The sequence below is a fragment of the Dermacentor albipictus genome, chromosome 4 (genome assembly GCF_038994185.2).
Source record: "Dermacentor albipictus isolate Rhodes 1998 colony chromosome 4, USDA_Dalb.pri_finalv2, whole genome shotgun sequence".
In the NCBI taxonomy this organism is placed as follows: Eukaryota; Metazoa; Arthropoda; class Arachnida; order Ixodida; family Ixodidae; genus Dermacentor; species Dermacentor albipictus.
The window spans coordinates 143711086-143731577 of NC_091824.1; the positions used below are offsets into that span (position 1 = coordinate 143711086).

A 20492-nucleotide genomic window follows, 5' to 3' on the forward strand; every position below is an offset into this window, starting at 1 on the left:
ACAGTGACTCGTGGGTGCCCCGCGCATTCATGAGCGATCAACTAAGAATGAGAGTTTGTCTGGGTATGAGCCATAGCTTGAGAGGAAGACAACAACTACAAGTCTTTATTTGCAAAAGCACAGGTAAGTGGTCCTTTCTTCATCACATCTTGTGTACGTACCTATAAAAATATGCATGTTGTTCCACGCAATGCCTCGAAGCCTGAGCACGAACTATTAATAACCATTTCACGTCAGCGTGCGTCAGTTGAATTTAGGTACAAAGAAGACGAGGGCGTCTTTCACTCAGGCCACCGCACTGAAAGCAGGGAAACCGAGGCTCGACACGCCTCCAGCGAGCTCCTGGTGAGCTCCAACCGACAGGTGAGTGTGTTTCTAAAGCTGGTACTTGAGTTCCACCTCGACTATGCGTATGTATAAGGGCGTCCATCACATGTCATCTTTTGCCTCTTAGAAACTTCAGCGAGCTCTATTCCTCTTTTGTACTCAGTCCAGGCGGACGACGCAGTGAGCGTACTTCGAGTCGATGCCGTTACTTATGGCTTTTATTGCGAAGAAAACGGCGCACCGTCTATAATTATCGTGTATAATGTCTTATGCGCACGGGGACAAGTACTGCCTCAAATTTAGATAAACGGTCGATTGTACTTCTTAAGAATCAATCTAAGCAAACAGAGCGTTGCATCTTGGACATATGTGCCATTAGGATATCCTTTGTAATGAGTTACAGTTAATAATAATAATAATAATTGGGGTTTTACGTGCCAAAACCACTTTCTGATTATGAGGCACGCCGTAGTGGAGGACTCCGGAAATTTTGACCACCTGGGGTTCTTTAACGTGCACCTAAATCTAAGCACACGGGTGTTTTCGCATTTTGCCCCCATCGAAATGCGGCCGCCGTGGCCGGGATTCGATCCCGCGACCTCGTGCTCAGCAGCCCAACACCGAGTTACAGTTAATCTACCTAAGAAGAAATTTTAATTCTATAGAGTCGGTGGCAGCTACGTGCGACCACTCAAACATACAGTAACTCATATAGTCTACATTACTATGCGTGCGTTCGTAAAGACACTACCTGATAAACAGCTGTCTCTACTGCATGGTAGCAGGCTGTAATAATAGTAATAGCGGTGTAACTACATAGCAAATGAGCTGCCGTCATACTATTACGTAACATAACATAGAATAGAGGGGCCTGATTTTTGGTTAGTCACAGCCATATGATGCCAACAGACGATGAAGCCAATGAAAGAATACGGGAAGTTATTTGTCGTTTTAATTAAAGTGTAGAAATGACGAGCTAAAGGGAAATGGAAGTGGACGAAAAAACAATTCGCCGCTGGTGGGAACTGAACCCAAAACGTCCGCATTACGCGTGCGTTGCACTACCAATTGTGATACGGCAGCGGCTGCCCCAGGTCCATGTACTTAGGTATTTATGTACGTGCACAAAATGTAACAAGATGTAACATGAGCATGAGTTAAACCAGTTTTTTCCTTCTGGTGGCTATCAGCGTTCATTTTAGAGCAGAGCTTTCTGTCGCTCTTCCCCCACTTTGCGTGGGAGGCTGTCCACCAAAGTAAGCCGGGCCTACATCAAATACAGGGTAGTCAAAGTGGTGCCTTGGTATAGGCCGGCCCTGATAAGAGTACACCGTGTGTGTGCCGTGTACACATAGCCCTCGCAAGGGCTTTAATGTGTTTTGTACCGCGGGTCGACCTTGGAGGCAGTGAAACGTCGCAGCACTCACGCGTCTCAATGCACTAACCGACAGAGTTAACGAATAAGTGCCCCCTGCAGCAAAGCTCAGGCGGTCTACCACCATGATAGGCAATATCTCCTAATATTGCCTATCATCCTCCGATGGTTCTGCCATATTTTTTTTTAATTTGCTGTGTTTTGATTTCTAGTAAGAAGGTAAGTGAAGGAACGTATTTCTGCTCTGTGAGGTTTTAATATACCTTCATAGTTCGCGCTCTTGTGCGTGGAGCGGTCGCGTGTCGGAAGCCAAGCAAGCCGAAACAAACGATTGTTGTCGCTGTTTTGATGTGCGGTCGTGCTTGGAGACGTATAATTTGTCATGATAAATGCTGGCTCTCCCGTAATTGAGAGTAGATGTAAGCATGAAATGGCTACCGGCAAAGCAGATTGAATGGAGATGAGGAGATGATACCAGCCACATCTTACACTAAGTATAGTGTATGTTCGCAACGGTAGACCACACCACACTGAACTGAACCTCCCTGCAAGTCTCGTCTTCGGCCAAACAACGATCCACGGCGCGCCGAACGCTGCTGCCGGCCTGGTCACGCAGCGTGGCGCCATCTCTTGAAGGAGGCGGCACAAAAACCGCGCCGCGGAACTCGTGGACCACTGACGTTGAAAAGGAAAGCACCAAAACATTACAATCAAGTGTATGGTGCGCTGTATCCGACTTTTGAACGTCGCTATTGGAAATGACAAAATAAACATCAGCGTACTAGAAGTTACAGCTTGAGTGATGTTGTGAACGAACATTAGGAAGAACCGGAAACATGTTTACCTTCTTTGGGAAGTAACTGGCGTATGCAATGCCGTCCTGTACAAGGGGTCGGGGGCCAGAGACCGCATATTCTTAAGTTTTGACTGGTTGCCCGGATGATCTCGTTTTGCTCTCGCAACGATGCCCGGATGTTCTCGTTCCCTTCTCGCCCCATTCTCGTCTTGAGTGCCCGAATAACCGCTCTGGATTTCGGCTCAAGGTCTCTTGAAAATCCCAGACAACGGTAGCTAAATTCATTTCATGCTTAAAACTATAAAGAGCGCCACCGCTGTTGTCGTAAGAGTGGACGACCCGGATTTGTTGGCAGCAAAGTTAATGCTCAGTGTTACTGCGAGAGATTCTTGGTGAGTGCAACGCCAACGCATGGAGGCAGTACACTGTGGCAACAGTGTTGATGGTCTTCAAGTTTCTGTTAAAGATGGTGCAACGACAACACTTGGTCACTGCGTAGAACAATCTTTGAGTGTCTGCGCATTCGAGCCCGTTTCTGCTTAGCCGACCAACTAATCGAACGGAGGTACCACGCTTTCATAGATGGCAGCGAGCACGAGAAATATCAAAACTTGACATTCGTGAACAGAAGACATGGCCGTGCCGTAGAAATAGGAAATTTTCGGGTTGATTGAGAAACCATTTGAAGCATCACGTGCGTCCGTGGACACGAGCGATATCCGTTTGAAGAGAGGGTGGAGGGAGGGTAGCTCAAATAAACGTCTCTCCATACAAGAAACATGACAGGTTGGAAAGTAAAGTTGTGCATCACCCTCAGGTTAGGCGCAAACTGAACAGAATTCGGAACAAAGCAACGAAGAACGGCACACAGACAAGACCAATGAAGTAATGACGGCCGCAAAAAGATGTGTCATTTATGAAGGTACAAAAAACACCATGACAGAACTGCAGAAAACGTGGAGCTAACAATCGTGCCTTTGTTGCAGTTTTCGAGTTTCCATGCACAACAACGAAAAAAAAAACAGGCTTGTTAAAAGTTTACGTTCTTCTTGGGAAATGCCCGGACAAGTTGTAATTTTCCTTTAGTCATGTCTTAACAAGACAGTGTGAAAATTACTGCTAGAAAGGCATTTCTTGCGCCTGGTCGACTACGCTACGGAGAAGGCTTCAGCACTGTTAGCTCCGGACTAACTAGACCTGTAAGGCGAAATAGTGCATCTTTTTCATTTAATGTCTGGAAATGTAGCCAATACTGCTATATGGAAAATACCACATGTCTGCGGCTTCTTATACAGTATAGCGCATAGTAGAATCGTATTCATCCATTCATTCACAAAACTTTATTAGAGTCCTGAGGCCCGGTCTTTTCAGACCGAGGCGGGCCGCGTCCACGTCAGCACCGTCAGGCCGAGCCTTATGGCACCGTCGTGGACCCCCTGGACAGCCCGTAGTTGACCTGGATATGAAGAGCTTGATAACATCTTGGGCCAGTAAAGCCATTCTTCGGGGTCGGCGAGAGTCGCAGGACAGCCCGCCAGCATGTGTCTGATATCAATGATACCATCGCATACGTTATATTCTTTCCTAATTCCTCTTTCGAGGTGAATTTCATTTGTGAAATACGGAGTGCGGTACGTCCCGGTTTGCAGTAAACGTAGCGTGACTGCCTGAGCTCTGTTCAGCTTTACGTGTGGCAGTGAGGATTGCCTACACCCCAAGTAGTAGTATTTAGTGATGTCGTTGTAAGTTAGTAAATGATCTTTATGCTCCCCGGAATGGTAGTGGGCGTCGGTTCGGTTCTGACCGGCACGGCAAGCAAGTCCTCGTGCCAGGTCGTTCGTCACCTCGTTGAGGTTGAGCAGAGTCTCGTCCACTTGTCCCCTATGTGCAGGAAACCATCGAATTTCAGTTTTGACAGTTTCGACCTTGTCGATAATTTTAGACGCAGTCCCAGCGACATAGCCTTTGTCAAAGCTCTTAATTGCTGCTTTGGAATAGCTATAAATGAAAGACCATTTACAGTTCCTGATGGCTAGAGCAATCGCTGTTTGCTTCGCCACCGTGGAATCCTTAGTGAAGATGGTGACGGCGTCCCGTACCTCGCCCTGGCTGTCGACCACCACGGCAGTGTAGGCCTCTCTACCTTTGACCCAGGCAGCATCTACGAGCGCCGCATGTTGTCCTAGCTGCACAATTTCTTTCAACAAAGATTTCGCTCTCGCTTTTTCCCTGCTAACATTGTGGTTGGGGGTGGTTCTGATCGCGTCTGTAAGGTCCGCGTCCGCACTCAACTCTACCTCGGCCTCCTACGGGTTCATCGATCTATTGGGGTCTGTCCCTATTGAGTATCAGCTTGCCCGCGCACTTTTTCGTCAGTCTTTCCTGCTGCACCATCTGTTGCGCTCCCGCCATCTCTTCTATCGTATTATGTACGCCTTGGTTCATGAGCTTCACGTTCGAGGTGCTGATGGGTATACCGAAGGTAGCCTTGACCAACTTTCTGATCATAGTATTGAGCTTGTTAAGCTCGGCCTGCGACCATTTAAATAGACGTGCCACGTAGGTGAAGTGACAGAGAGCGAAGGCGTGCACTAGCCTTAGAGCACTGTCCTCACCCACCCAGGCCTCTGTGTCTTTTGCTGGTTCCCCTTAGTAACCTGATGACTTGGTCCGTCTTTTTTGAAATGTGTTGAATGACATTGATATTGGTACCTCCCGCTGCTATGTGGAAGCCTAAAACTAATATTTTCGACCTGCTTGATCGCGGGTCCGTCGTGACAGCGTAAGATAATCTTAGGTTCCTCCCAGGGGACGTAGCTCGTGGGTCTTCGACCCCTGCCTCGAAGGTTTAGGACCAAAAGCTCCGACTTGCCACCGAACAGTTTAGTCCCATCTCACGTAGCGTGCTTTCCACGATGGGTATGCTCTCCTGCAGTCTGGTCTCCGTTTGGCCTACGTTACCGTTGGCGCTCCATATGGTTATGTCATCGGCGTACATTGCAAAGTGTATACCTTCTCTACTCTCCAGTTTTCTCGGGACTCTGGTCCTTGCTAGATTAAATAACATGGGCGAAAGCACGGCCCCTTGCGGGGTACTCCTATTTCCCAGGTTCATCACCGTCGATTTTAGTTCTCCTAGCGTGAGGCTCGTTTGCCTACCCCCCAGAAACGCCTTGACTACGCTGAATAGCCTGTCACCCGACCCCAGCTCGGACACGACATCGAGGATGGCCTCGTGCTCTATGCGATCAGAAGCTTTTCGACGTCTAGTCCCACAATCGCTCTCGCGTGCAACGGGCTAACTTGTATGAGCTGATCAGGAGCATGGCGTCCTGCGTCGATAGCCCGGGGCGGAAACCGATCACGTTATACGGGAGCATGTCATTTTGGTCGACGTATCTAGCGAGTCTGTTGAGAATAACGTGTTCCATAGCTTTACCTATGCACGTTGTAAGCGAGATTGAGCGTAGGTTATCTAGATGAAGCGGTTCACCCGGCTTGGGTGTGAGGATGGTGTTCGCCATCTTCCATTCCTCCTGATAGTCTCCCTTTCTCCACAACACGGTGAAATGATCCGTCAAGAATGTGATCGAGTCATCATCTAGATTCATTAACAGTTTATTAGTAATACCGTCGGGTCCAGCTACCGATCTACTAAAGAGACCATGAAGGGAGGCCCGTACCTCGCCCTCGGTGAAATCGTGGTCCATTTCCTCGCACGGTCCTCCGATGTACTCTACGCGTTCGTCGCTATCACCCGGTTGTTTGAACGGGATATATTTGTCCGCGAGCTGTCTCATGACTACCTCCCAAGTCCTGTACTGACTTACTTGATGTACTAGTTTTGTAATTGCAGTTCTCTTGTTCGGCTTAGTTTCGCTCTCGTTCAATAGATGTTTGAGGATGTTCCAACCACCCCCACGTTTGATTCTACCGTCTGCCAACTGGCAAACTTCGTCCCACTGTTGTTTCACGAGTGTTCTCGAATGCTCCTCGATCTGTCTGTTTAGCAACGCTATCTTTCTCCTGAGCTTTCGCTTCAGTCTTTGCGTTTTCCATCTTTGCAGGATGGACTATTTGGCCTCGATCAGATGCACGAGCCTACTGTCTATGCTCTCTATGTTTTCTTCGGTCTTAATTTCTTTAGTGGGCTCCCTGAGGTCCTCTTCGAGCTGGTTGACCCAGGTCTGGAAGGAATCTCTGCCCGCTTCCATCGGTTCCAATTCTAGTCTCTTCGCTCTAAATTTCCTAAAAAGGTCCCAGTCTGTGCACCGAAAGGTTCTAGTCTCTTGTTTCGGCATGCCTATACCTGTGTGTATGATATAGTGGTCGTTGCCTAAATCGGTGCCCGAGTTTTCCCAGCTAGCTTGTTTCGAGTTGACGAAAGTTAGGTCAGGTGTCAGGTCAGGTTAGGTCAGGTCAGGTCAGGTCAGGTCAGGGTCACGTGGACATGCCACAGCGGGTGGGGAAAGCCGGATCGGTGATCAGGCACAGTCCCAAGTCCGTGGCAAGGTCCCATAACCCCTCACCTTTCTTTGTATTCCAAGCCTATCCCTACGCGCTGTAGGGGGCATTAAAGTCCCCTCTGATGATGAGCCGGGAGCTTTTTGCGAGTGCCAGTGCCTTGTTGAAAAGTTCCCTAAAGCTTTGTTTCTTGTCGGTGGGACTGCCATAAATGTTTAGGCAGAAGATACTCTGCGCCCTGCCCTTGTGCATTTTGAGTACGACTTCTACTAGGGTATACTCGATTTTACTCAATCCGAGATGGATATCGTGTTCGATAACGGGTAGCTTTTTGTCAACGAGGGTTGCCGATCCCCTCCCGCAATCTTTCTCGGCATACCGATTTGTACCCGGTTAGCTTGACTTCGTCCGCTAAAGTTTCCTGCAGCATAATTACTTTTGTTTTGACCCCCAAAGATGTATTTAATTGGCGCAGCGATGCCTTTTTGTTGAAAAATCCGCGGCAACTCCGCTGATACACACTAAAACTGTGGGCGCTATTTATGATCATTGGATGGGTTAATTTTGCTATTACCAGCGATCGATCTCTTTGGAGCGCAAGGTTGTATTTTTTTTTTACATGTTCACAAGCATCTGGAAAATCAACAGGAATCCATGAAGCGTTAGCGCAAGAAATTACCAATGACAAAAACAACTTAAATTAGTTAGGACATTTCTTCTTAACCATTAAGACAGAAGGACAAAGTAATTTATTAGCCCCTGAAATGGCTATCTTGGCTGTCTGCTGGGATATTGAAGAAATAGCGTAACGAAGCCTACGAGTTCACTATTGCAAGGTTTAGTTATGATCCAACGACGTTAGTACAAGGCGAACGTTTGTTCACTTTACCGTGATATACGCACAACAAGCGGTATTTTTACAATCACACGCGCCCGCTTTACAACAGTTGCTAAGCGAAGCGTCTGTTCATTGTGCACAGATATCGAACGGGACAGCAGTTTATGTCCTGGTCACGCCTGCGAAGAAGGACTTTGATTGCCATGTATGCGTTTATAATGTCACAACGTGGGATCCTTGACGACAACCTTTGGTCGATGCAACCATAGCAATATCTCCCAACTTTGTGCTTTGAAAGCCTTAGGTTCCACAGCAGGTCGTACAGGGGCGTGCGTATTTTATATTCTGTATTCTTTTTGTATAGGTATGTTTTTGTATAGGCGGTGTAATAATGTTGTAAACTTTAAGTGCTGCGCATAACATATCATTGAGAAAGGATCAGTCGCCGGTCGATGGATTGGTGGCTGGGGCCGCCACCCACACGAAATGTCACAAAATAAATCTCCACGGACAGTGGCGACAAAGGTTGCTCTCGTTGCACGATCGCTTCCCCTTTACGCGCATTTCTCAATGCGGAGCCGCCGTAAATTATACATGCGCAAGGCATACAACACGTGCATACATAAATGCTGAACCTGTTAGAGATGACAGAGGTTATTTCTACGCAAACGTGACCTTTGTGAATACGCACGGGAATATTTCGGGAGTAGCGCTGCTGCCGCGTCTTTGGTTCATTTCTATGCATGCCATTACAGACGGCTGCCTAGAGCCATTGTTCTAAACTTCAATCAATATTTATGGAATACAAAGCTATTGGGTCTAACCAAGCTCACAAACGTAATGTGGAAGCATGATTGAAAATTTAGACCTAAACGGCCCAGAGGCCCTATGAAGTGTAGAGCTCTAAACACCTTTCATTATTTACGCACGAGCCAGTACACGGACTGTGCATGTACTACGAAGTTGCGGGAATTACCGTGAATATTTGCTTGCCCAGAATTTATTGCCATAGAGGTTGAATATTTTTTACGCTAGTCTGTTCCAGATACATTAATCGATGAAACATCGGATTAGTCACACAGAGCCCCACGCTCTCTACAAAGCGTTTCTGAATTCACGCATTGAATAATTAAGGAGACCACGCGGAGCACAGGACGCCGCTATAGACGCCGCTGTAGACACCGACTTAAGGTTGATGTATGCCCCGTTAATTTTGGGGCGCAATATAAATATCGATCACAAAAATCACTGCTGTAACAGCAGGTGGTCAGAATACCGGTGGGCATTAACGGAGACCAGCGACCACTGCGCTTGAGGTTTGAGGATAGTTCTAAGAGAGGACGCCAGCCTAGTCTGCTGACCTGGGGCTCTTTAGCGTTCACCATATTTCAGTTTGCGAGCCCCTTTGCCTTATGCTTACTTGGAAATGCAGCCTAAGCGAGCAAGCATCAAACGTCATTGCGGTTCCCAGTTGCAGCGATCTCCGGGTTAATCAATGTGGACATATGCCTGTAACAATTAAAGGACACTTAGACAGTCTTTCATCGCATTTCATGTATTTCATGTATATATCATCGTAACTGCTCCTGCTGTACAGATCCTTCAGTGCTCATCGGTGAATAATAAATCTACAACTGTCCTGTTTACTTGAGCGAGACGGTGAAGTGTGCACATAAAATTCTAGATCCAAGACAGTTGAAGGAAACAAACAAAAATCTGTGGCTCATCACAGAAACTGCCAAGCCCATGCGGGTGAAAGCCTGCTTTACAATGCTCTTTGCAACACACCTTATAGTCCCTTCGATGGATGGATTCCCTCATTGGAAGCTCCGCACCGACGCCGCTCCCATGGTAAAATTCTTCGCTAACATAGCAATGACCTTCAGAAACTGCTATGCCCCGCTGACATTACCGAAGTTTCAGAAAGAATCTTTTATCTGCTGCACGAAGACTTCTTCAATTAAATAATTGAAATTTCTGACAATTAGATTTTCCAAATTAGCATGTACCTTTTGTTTTTCGCCGTGTCATATATGTTTTGCAAATCATTATGGTTTGTACAGGTGTCACTGACCTAGCAAAGCTTTAATGAACGATAAACAAATATATTCCGCTAACCTGGTGTCTTACCATCCTGCAGCTCTCTAAATTTACTCGGGGAAAAAATATCGCTTGTTATTGGTGAAAGTGAAAGTAAAGCTTCCGTTTTTGCATTTATAGGCAACAATGCGGTTTTGAAAACGCCAGTGCAACGTCTGGCAGGGTCGTCGTAAATTCGGGAATATAACGCTAATGTTAGCTATTAACAATAACTTAGGCACTACTAGACTATGCTATTACCTAGGACGTCATGGGGAGGTGAAGAAGGGATAGAAAGTTGGTGTGAACGGGAGTTTTCGATGTTGTATCACTCGTGGTGTAAAGAGTGATCTTTAGTGGGAGTCTGCGACAGTCTAGCGGAACTTAATTCATTAGTGGCGTTTCCAAGTCACAAAGAATCAAATTCCGCGCGTGCATATAATATGTCACTATTTCCTTTAAATTAGTGAAGTTACAGGTCATATCTTCGGATTAGGAAGCACATGTGTTAAGCTAATTCGCTGCCTAAGAAACCATAGCCAACCTAAGACCGAAAAAAGGGGAAATGAAAATCATGTCAATTTTGGCGCTAACTTGAGAAAAGTAGGATCGATATGTTGATTATATGATTACACAGAGGATAATCTCCCCGAGGTGTGTTTTACTCGTCAGTTTTTCCCAGCAAACTTAGTGTCTCTGTAAACATAACATTATGATTCATTTGATAACTGCTCGGCGGCCTACGTGAAAGTGCTTAAATGCGACGTCATTCAATACCCACCTGTTCATCTGAAACTGCCGAATACTCCTGTTATATACAGTTCCTAAAATATTAATTTTGCCCTATAGGTCAAAAGTACTATAAAGTGTAACGACCTCCTTCGTTATTGGGACACTGAAAAGAATTAGGATAGTTAGAAGGGTATACCTGCACGTCCATGTGGTTGACTAAGAACGCTTGTGAACATATGACCATTGGCTTGATAAAAGCACTGAGTGGCGAACTCAGTCACCACCGGCCTTCGTGCCACCTTTTTATGCTAATACTTCTGTGTCTCTTTCACCAAATATTCGCGTGCGATTTTACAAAGGAGACAGCTTTAGCCGCTGGACATGTGTCACTGCGCATGCGCCCGAGTAGAGTACTTGGTCCACCGGGTTTGCGCAACTGAGTATGTGCCACTGTGTATGTGCCCATTCTTGACCAATACCCCAAAATGGGAATGGCAATGTGACAAGGGGTACGGAAGCTTTAAATGTATTTACTTCCTGCCGCACTTCTGCGTGTATATGCGTCTCACCAAAACTCTTCCCTCGGCAAGCTTCACATATTACCAGCATCCTCTAGGCCCACAGAGCAAACATATATAGGTCACGATGCCACGGGCGTGTCGTGCACTGCCGCTGCTAGCTGGATAACTCAAAGTTCACATCATTTAGACTAAAACATCGAGGTTTATCTTATTAATGCATTGGCATTCTTCGGGTATATGAAACGCACTTTCTGGGCGCTAGCTGTCTATGTACGTATGTATGTATGTTTTTTATCTAACCATTCTCACGCCTACCTGGGTCACTGGTATAGTTAATGGTCGAATGGGTAGCGCATCGGGTTGCTGTGCTGAGGGAACAGGGTTCAAAACCAACCATCGGGCCAACTTGGGTCACTGAGAAAGTGGCAATGAGTACATATGTGCAGCTCTTAACGAACATCGTTCATGCCAACGTGAGCCAATGTAGATGCGGGGTTGGGTAGGTACCGCTGTTCAAAGAAACTTTTTAACGCCGACTCTGTGCACTGAGTACGTGCCACTCGGTCTGTGCTGGTCTTCGATGAGCCTCTTTCATGCCAGCTTCGGTCACTGGATATGTTCCAGAAGGTGTATGCCGCTCTTCAATGAGTGCTTTGACGCCAACTTGGGTAACTAGATGTGTGTTACTGGGAATGTGCCGAAAAAGATCCCTAATGACGGCAACGACGAACAAAGATTCCTTAAATTATTTCGATGCTGATCGGAATCGAGGCCACGTCACAAGGGTCCTTCAAGGACAGCAATCCGAGGCTTTAGCAGGCTGCGCTACAAATGCACTGCGTATGTGGCGCTCTTTAATAAATGTCTCGCCAACTTAGGACACTGAGTATGCGCCACTGGATGTGCGGAAAGCCAAGCAACAATTCCGAGCGTTCACAGGCACCGGCGCGCCACGCTTCTGGTCTCGGGGGCCACGCGCGGACTTATCGATAGCGCCACGACATGGCGCAGGCTGTCCAGAAAGAAGCGGGAAACAGGAGCGCGGTTTCCGCATAACGCATTTCTCTGCGTTCGCACGCAGCGGTGCGCGATGCATCTCGGAGACCACGCGCAAGCTTCGTGACGGCGGCGCTAGATGGCACTGAGTGTTCTTAGTGAAGCGCAAAAACGGAGTCCCGCCGAAGCCCACGCGTCATACATAACTCGTTTCGATGGTGACAATACATTGTGTCGCTATAGTGATTCAATGCTAAACGCATTACCACAGACATTCATCGTGAGATGGGTTCAGTCTAATTTTTTTGTTTATCTTTCATTTGTTTCCACACTGCGAAGCTGTATACGGTGGCTGCACATTTTCCTTAAATATAGAGCGGAACGCGTTGCTATAGCCGTAAAGGTCGGTACGCGCCGGACTGACTCGTACTCGCTTTCAATTCGACGCCACCAGCAGGTCGGTGGGGGTCCGGCAGCAGCGCGATGGCGAGTATGCCGGCGATTGGCATCGACCTGGGCACGACGTACTCGTGCGCGGGCGTGTTCCGCCAGGGAAAGGTGGAGATCATCGCCAACGAGCAGGGAAACCGCACTACGCCCAGCTATGTGGCTTTCACCGATGATGAGCGCCTCATCGGCGAAGCTGCCAAGAACCAGGCGGCGCTCAACCCTACGAACACCATCTTCGGTAAGCTTTCGCGCTCAGGTCACCAACGCGCGACGTAAGCTCTACGCAAGTATTAGTTGTGCAATACTGCTGCTAGGATTTGCGTGCGAACTTGTTGTGGCCTGTATATCACCAGGCGGAACACCAATAGAATTAACGTCACAAATCTTTTCACACGCAGTGTAGATTGCAGGCATCAAGGGAAAAACACACACGCACGCACACGCACCCTGCCGCGGTGACTTAGCGGTTACGATGTTGCGCTGCTAAGCACGAGGTCACGGGATCAAATCCCGGCCGCATTTGCATTTCGATGGAGGCGAAATGCAAAAAGGCCCATGTTTCCTGAATTCGGGGCACGTTAAAGATCCCCTCATAGCCAAAATTAAAAAAAAATATGGGGTTTTACGTGCCAAAACCACTTTCTGATTATGAGGCACGCCGTAGTGGAGGACTCCGGAAATTTCGACCACCTGGGATTCTTTAACGTGCACCTAAATCTAAGTACACGGGTGTTTTCGCATTTCGCCCCCATCGAAATGCGGCCGCCGTGGCCAGGATTCGATCCCGCGACCTCGTGCTCAGCAGCCCAACACCATAGCCACTGAGCAACCACGGCGGGTCTGGCCAAAATTATTCCGGAGTCTCCCACTGCGGCGTGCACCTCATAATCAAATGGTGGTTCTGGCACGTAAAACCCCAGCATTCAACACACACACACAAACGCACACGCACACGCACCCAACACGTCTAGTTTTGCTGTATCTTCTTTTCGTGCGTTTATTCTAGTTACTATTAGGAGAAAAAACAATGCATGCGTTCAAAAAATTTAGATGTGTGGAATACGAACCTACGCTGATGCCGATGTTCTGGCCGACAGATGCGAAGCGGCTTATCGGAAGAAATTTCAATGACCCGGCGCTGCAAAATGACATGAAGCACTGGCCCTTCAAAGTGATCAACGACGGAAACAAGCCCCGGGTCCAGGTCACCTTCCAAGGCGAGACCAAGGTGTTCCACCCAGAGGAAATCTCGTCCATGATACTGTACAAGATGAAGGAGAGCGCAGAGGCCTTTCTCGGCGGGCCCGTCAAAGAGGCTGTCATCACCGTGCCGGCCTACTTCAACGACTCGCAGCGGCAGGCGACAAAGGATGCCGGAGCCATCGCAGGCCTCAAAGTGCTCCGCATTGTCAACGAACCGACAGCGGCTGCGATAGCCTACGGGCTTGACAAGGTTTGTTGCCTTTCTGCGAGATGTACGGCCACCCAATTAATAATATTAGCGTCCTTAACAATATCAGCAGGTCGGTACCTACCGCAGGGGCAGACGTGGTTGCAGTGAATGGAACGGTCTGCCGGACTACGCCGTGGCCCCCGTGCGTTTTAATGCGACCATGTATGCCCTGCCCCAAGCCACAAGGCACTGACGTGCTGTTACTGTTAATGATTGGACAACCGTGCACGCGCTGTTAGTCACTAAGGGAACACAACCGTGGCACTCGACCATTCTTGACCGCATACCAAACCTGCATCTTCATGCGGGCTTCCGTCTTGTTTAGACGAACGAGAAGGAACGCAACGTGGTCATCTTCGACCTGGGCGGCGGCACGTTCGACGTGTCCGTGCTCTGCATCGACAAGGGAACCTTCGAGGTCAAGGCCACGTCGGGCGACACGCACCTGGGCGGCGAGGACTTCGACAGCCGCATGGTGTCCTTCCTGGCGCAGGAGTTCCTGCGCAAGCACAAGAAGAACATCGAGCAGGACAAGAAGGCGCTGCGCCGCCTACGCACCGCCTGCGAGAAGGCCAAGCGCACGCTGTCGTCCTGCACGCAGGCCAGGTGAGCCACCCGCCTGCACGACTCCGAGCGACAACGTCCGGTACCACGTCGCGCAATTGTCGGCACCGAGAAGCGCGTAGATCCAAATCAGTGTTAGAACGTAGATGGCGCGACACTTGCTTGAGTTGGCGAAACAGCAGAAGCGGATGACGCGAGCGCAGTTTCGTCGCCTGTAGCTGTTAGCTTGCCTGTGTCACGTGGGCCGGAGATTGTCTGTGGACAGACAACTTTCAAATCAAGGGTCGTAAAACAGCCGAAAGCCGCGTATTTTGAATCATAACTGCATCATAACTTTCCGCGATAACTTGACTGTAATTCAACCATGCGCGTGCGTGTCACCTAGGCGAATCTCGCATTTCGCATTTCGTCCTATCTCACCGTTAGCGAGTTACAATCTTCTTTCAAATCATCAACGATCTGTCTTGCATTTCAACGCGCGCAGTCTGCGCAAACGCATGGAAGAATTGTGTAGTCTCCTTTCTACCTTCAACTTCCCATTTTCAGTCAATGGAATATCTGAAGCTTGATTGAGTGACCACGATAAACACCTTTCCTGCCTTTATACTTTTGTTGCTGAATACTCCAATCGTCTGTTGAACAACCACGGCGGAGCAGCACTATATATCCATTCTGTTATTACATAAATGCAAAACATCAGTGATATTGTGTTTAACCTGAATAATTGTGAAGATATTTGAATTGAATTAAAAAATTACTTCCTTAACGTAGCCAACTGCCAAGCCAGCTGTCCCCAGCATTGCTCTATACCGTTCACGTAAATTAAGCAACGCAAGGTGATTTATTTAGCTACTCTAATGTATCACGGAGATTGCAAAATGGCTTAAAAGCGTTTACTAGCGGCAGTGCGACTTTGCAGAGTATTGTAAGACAATAGCATCCGCTAAAATAAATTGGTTAATCAAAAAATATGACGTCTGCAGATGAAACACTGATGTCCCTTGCCTGCGAGAGTCTCCTCCGTCTTATTCAGTCGCCTCAGCCTGGTGGCTTTGGCGCCCATCCTTTTAATGACTATGTTCATTTTAGTGAACGACATCGCTAAAGTTAAAGCGCGGCATTTAATGCACCGGCAGCGATCTTCTCTCCACATAGGAACCACTAGACCACGTCCTGTTATGCAAATAATATTTTCCCATCTACATTCTTTTATCTGCGTCACACTGTTTTACCGCAAGCAAAAAGTACAATTTGGCAAATATCTCTATCCAGCATCGAGATTGACTCTCTGTGCGACGGCGTGGACTTCTACACGTCCATCTCACGAGCGCGGTTCGAAGAGCTCAACTCGGACTTGTTCCGGTCGTGCCTGGACCCGATGGAGCGCTGCCTGAACGACTCCAAGCTGAACAAGTCAGACATCAAGGACGTCGTGCTTGTAGGTGGCTCAACCAGGATTCCCAAGATACAGAGGCTCGTCCAGGACTTCTTCAACGGCAAAGAGTTGAACAAGTCCATCAACCCGGACGAAGCTGTGGCGTACGGCGCTGCCGTCCAAGCCGCCATCCTGACGAACGTCAAGACGGTCGAGCTGCAGGACCTACTGCTCCTCGATGTCACCCCTTTGTCGCTCGGCATCGAGACGGCGGGTGGAGTGATGACGGTGCTCATCATGCGCAACACCACCATACCCATCAAGAAGACCCGCATCTTCACCACATACACGGACGAGCAGCAGAGCGTGCTCATACAGGTGCCGTATAATACTTCGTGTTGTAGATGTTGCAGGCGTATGTATGATGTTGGTATAGAACCTGGCTCAATGACGTGATGAACAGCGCGACAAAAACAGAGTGCGCAGAGGAGTGTTCACTCTGTTCCCTCCTCTGTATCCTCTGTGCTTTCTGCGCTCTTATTCAAAACATTAAGTGGAATTGGGAATTATTTTTCTTTGCAATATACATTTATAAAGTCAACCAAGTGAATTCACAGGGGAACGAAAATATATAGTTCGTGTTTTACTTCAGCCCGAAAGCGTAACGGGGCGTCGTTGGCATGACGAGAAATTTTGAGCCATTTTATCATTGCGTTCACGCATTACCACCATTGATCAAATCACTTAGATACTGTAAGTAAAAGTGAGAGAAGCCGCCCTGGAGGGAATATATTGTGATGCTGTGATTAGTAATCTCCTAAGAACCCACTCGTATTGCTTAACTTCTCATGCATAAAACAACGGCATACTTTGCAAAAACCTTCAAGTCGCTTTAGATGCCATTATGTCGAGGCAGATAATCAACGGTCAATCGTTATCAATAAAAGCAATGAGGTTGAATTACAGTGGTATGAGCCCGGTTAACGCTCCAACAAAACAGCCAAGCACACTCGCACCCAAAACAACTAACCCAGCGACGGCTGATGGTTTAGGCTCTCTTTTATAGCGCACGAATCCGCGAAGACTCAGAAGAAACGTTGACAGTTTACTGAGTGTCATATTTGTCCGGCTCGCCCATTCAGGTTTCGTTGCGTTGTCACTGTTTTCGCCTACAAACACCAAATTTTGGAATTCCTTGCTGCGGTTTCATTGCGCACGCAGGTGTTCGAAGGCGAAAGGGCACTCACCAAGGATAACAACCTGCTTGGCAAGTTCGTGCTGAAGGGCATCCCACCCGCGCCGCGGGGTGTGCCGCAGATTGAAGTCACCTTCGATCTCAGCGCTGACGGCATCCTGAACGTGTCGGCTGTCGAGAAGAGCGTGGGTAAGCCCAAAAATATCACCATCACGAACGACAAGGGCCGCCTTACTTCTGACCAGATCCAGAAGATGATCAAGGAGAGCGAGAGCTACAAGGAACAGGACATCATCGAGAGGAACCGCATCGCCGCCCGAAACTCACTGGAGGGCTACCTATTTCAGGTGCGCGCAGCCGACCGTGGCTCTCTACTGTCAGAGTTTGGTGCCACGCGCCATGAACTTCGGGCTCTTGTAATCGGCACACCCAACCGATCGAACGGGCAATAATCATTTGTTAACAGGTCACTCCTGATTGAGATCACTAAAACTGTGGCGCACGAAAGGGAATATAGATGATAATAAAACAAACATCACGACTGAATTGCAGGCGACGCAGTCGGCTACTTCGACATTGTGCTACGTTCGTCATGCGTTCGCCTTTAGTCTACAGATCCCAATTCATACGAAGATCCTTCTCCACTCTGTTCATACTACACTGCAGCGCAGGCAGGCTATGCGAGAGCCGCTTTCTCTGTAAGTTGGCCCACACTCCCGATCGTCCGCACGGCGCCAGTGTAGCACGCTGCCTGATTAGCACCCTCGACGCGTTTTATATTGACCTGTTCTCTAAATACGCATCTTTGCGTGCTTTTGAATTAGCCGACGGCTGAAGCGTCCGGCCGTCGTATAAACAACACATCATGCGCACACAAGAGAGTTCTAAAAACGCCGTCAGCTGTATGTGCGCGTACACATTGTTCTTTCTTCTTCACTCTCATACCGCCTACTTTCTCGCTCTCCTCAAGTTTAGCGAGCGTTCACCCAGCTCTAGTCATTCTAACCTAAGGTCTACCATTCTTTCTCCCCTTCGCTCATTCTTTCTGGTTGGCTTTTTCCCTCGTCGCCTCACATTAGTTAACAAAACGTAAGCATCAACTTTGCCATTTGTGAAGCGTGTACGCTGCTTTCTGAATTTTCCTGATTCAGCTGCCACTTTGTCTCCCAGAATTACAATCATTTACCGCATATATTACAAAACTGCGTACCCTTGTTATGGCCGCTTACAGCAACGCACGAGCGCGTTGTGTTAACTGTCTTTGAAGCCCTTACAGTGTTAAGCGTCTACGTTTCGCAGCTGCGCACCAAGATCAAGGAGGACCCGGCCGTGAACAAAGTACTCAAGCAGCAAGAGATGGACAGCGTGCTCAAGAAAGTGGACGAGATAGAAGGGTGGCTGGAGGTCAACGCGGTGAGCTCTATTCCGCTTCGTCCGCCTTCTCGTTCTCCGCGTCTGCGCTTTCGTTTTCTTGATTTTCTTGTTTGTTTGTTGTTGTTCAGTGGTGCACCGGTGGGAACGGGGAGTTGAGGGAGATTAGTATGGGAAATTGTGGCTGACACACACACACACGCACACACACACACACACACACACACACACACACACACACACACACACACACACACACACACACACACACACATATATATATATATATATATATATATATATATATATATATATATATATATATATATATATATATAAACTAAGTAGCTAAAATCGGTAATTTGCTTGTTATATCGCAAATAAGTACAGTCGACGATATCGTCTCAGCGGTACGAATTAAGCGAAGCCCACCAGGCCAACCCCCGTGGCTGATTTGCGTCGTCCCGCAGTGAGATGACGCTGTCATGAAAAGTGACGGCAGCGGAGAGCGAATGCTTGTCTGTCTCTTGCTCCAACGAGTCGCCGAAACTCGAGATTACGCAACCTCCAATACTAAACGCGCGGGAAGACAGCTTACATGATGCCCCACCGTCTCGGCACGCGAACTCTTTGCACATGCAGTAAATTACCTCTAAAGTAGGGTGCGCGGTTGCATATATGCTCAGCCGCGCTTACAGCCATGCGCAGCCACGGTCGTAACGCGCGCCAGAAATCGCGACGCGCTCCCCCCCTCCCCCCCCCACCCCCGACCTTCCCGCGCGCTTGACCGCGTTACCACGAGCCCGCTCCCCTCCCCATCTTTCCCTTTGGTCGCACGGCAAGGCGGAACTCATGAAGCCACCATCTTCCTATCTCACCCTCGCACCCTTTCACTCGCACCTAAAGCACAAACTGCGCGGACTGCTACAGGTTCTTATCGCGCTTGGACTTTATACGGAACATAATGCCCGGCTCCACTTCAGCGGCCGCTCTTGTCGCGCTGAGCGCGATTTGAGAGGTGTGTTTGCAAGCAGCCGCTTGTAATCCATCATTTCACCATCTGCGAGCGTGGATGTTTCCATTTATTGTCTCGGCATTCCATTGCGGCGGAAGCGAAATTTCGTTATATTGAAATCGCATACACAGTTCTTTATATTGAGGTTATATATATATATATATATGTATATATATTTGGTGGAAACAGAATCCACAACCTTCGTATCAAGCGTAATGCTGACTTTGTGGATTCGCTTCCCACGGGCGACAAGTTAGCTTTTCGTCGACTTTCATTTCCCCCTGTTCTCTATTAATCTCTACATTTCAATGACCATTTTGCTTCTTTGACTTCATTGGCTACTGGCATTTGTGGTTTATTTAGATGTTTACTTAATCGAGGCTTAGGCAGGAGGACCGGCCTTTCTCAAGACTGAGTATGCTTGATACATGAGATATTTATTTATACAGGCTTAGCTATGGGCGGAGCGAAAGCGCTTCAGCAATCACTTTCGGACCGTAAGTGAAAGGAACAAGAAATTGGGCTTGCAACGGTATTTCATCAGATGTAAGAGGGATGAAAGTTGACAGGAGACATTGCGCATGCTTTCTTGAATTAAGAAAGTGGGTTTGGTTATCCAATAGACGTTCAACGAGTGCAAAGGAAAAAAGAATCAAAGCCCCTTTCTTCAAGAAAGATGGTTGAACGCGAAACTTTCTCCCAATGCCAGCTGAATCAAAGTCAAAGTCCAAAGCCAACGACCATGCAACGAACCCAAGAAATGCTCAGCGACGACTCGATGCTATGCATACGTGAGTTGATTGCTTGTTTAGGATTGTATTTTTTTAACGTTGAAGTTGAATGAAGACACATTTTGTTAAGATGCACAGCCTTTTTTTAGAACATGTAGCCGTTGATTACGCGCGCACACACGCTTTCACGGACGGCTCTACACTTGCACA

The 20492-nt window shown here is 48.0% G+C and overlaps 1 protein-coding gene across 2 annotated transcripts in view; it reads left to right on the plus strand.

Moving 5' to 3' along the window:
* The first annotated feature begins 243 nt into the window (after window positions 1-243).
* LOC139059378 (heat shock 70 kDa protein 1B-like) overlaps window positions 244-20492 on the plus strand; it is a 28014-nt gene continuing 7765 nt past the window's right edge. Inside the window, exons 1-7 of one of the 2 annotated variants that reach the window (XM_070537698.1) lie at window positions 244-363; window positions 12583-12816; window positions 13676-14031; window positions 14357-14637; window positions 15868-16348; window positions 17192-17512; window positions 18465-18578. In XM_070537698.1, the coding sequence (XP_070393799.1) occupies window positions 12612-12816; window positions 13676-14031; window positions 14357-14637; window positions 15868-16348; window positions 17192-17512; window positions 18465-18578 (1758 nt within the window). In that variant the 5' untranslated portion in view covers window positions 244-363; window positions 12583-12611. The remainder of the gene's footprint in view (window positions 364-12582; window positions 12817-13675; window positions 14032-14356; window positions 14638-15867; window positions 16349-17191; window positions 17513-18464; window positions 18579-20492) is intronic. The other variant, XM_070537699.1, reaches the window with a different exon arrangement.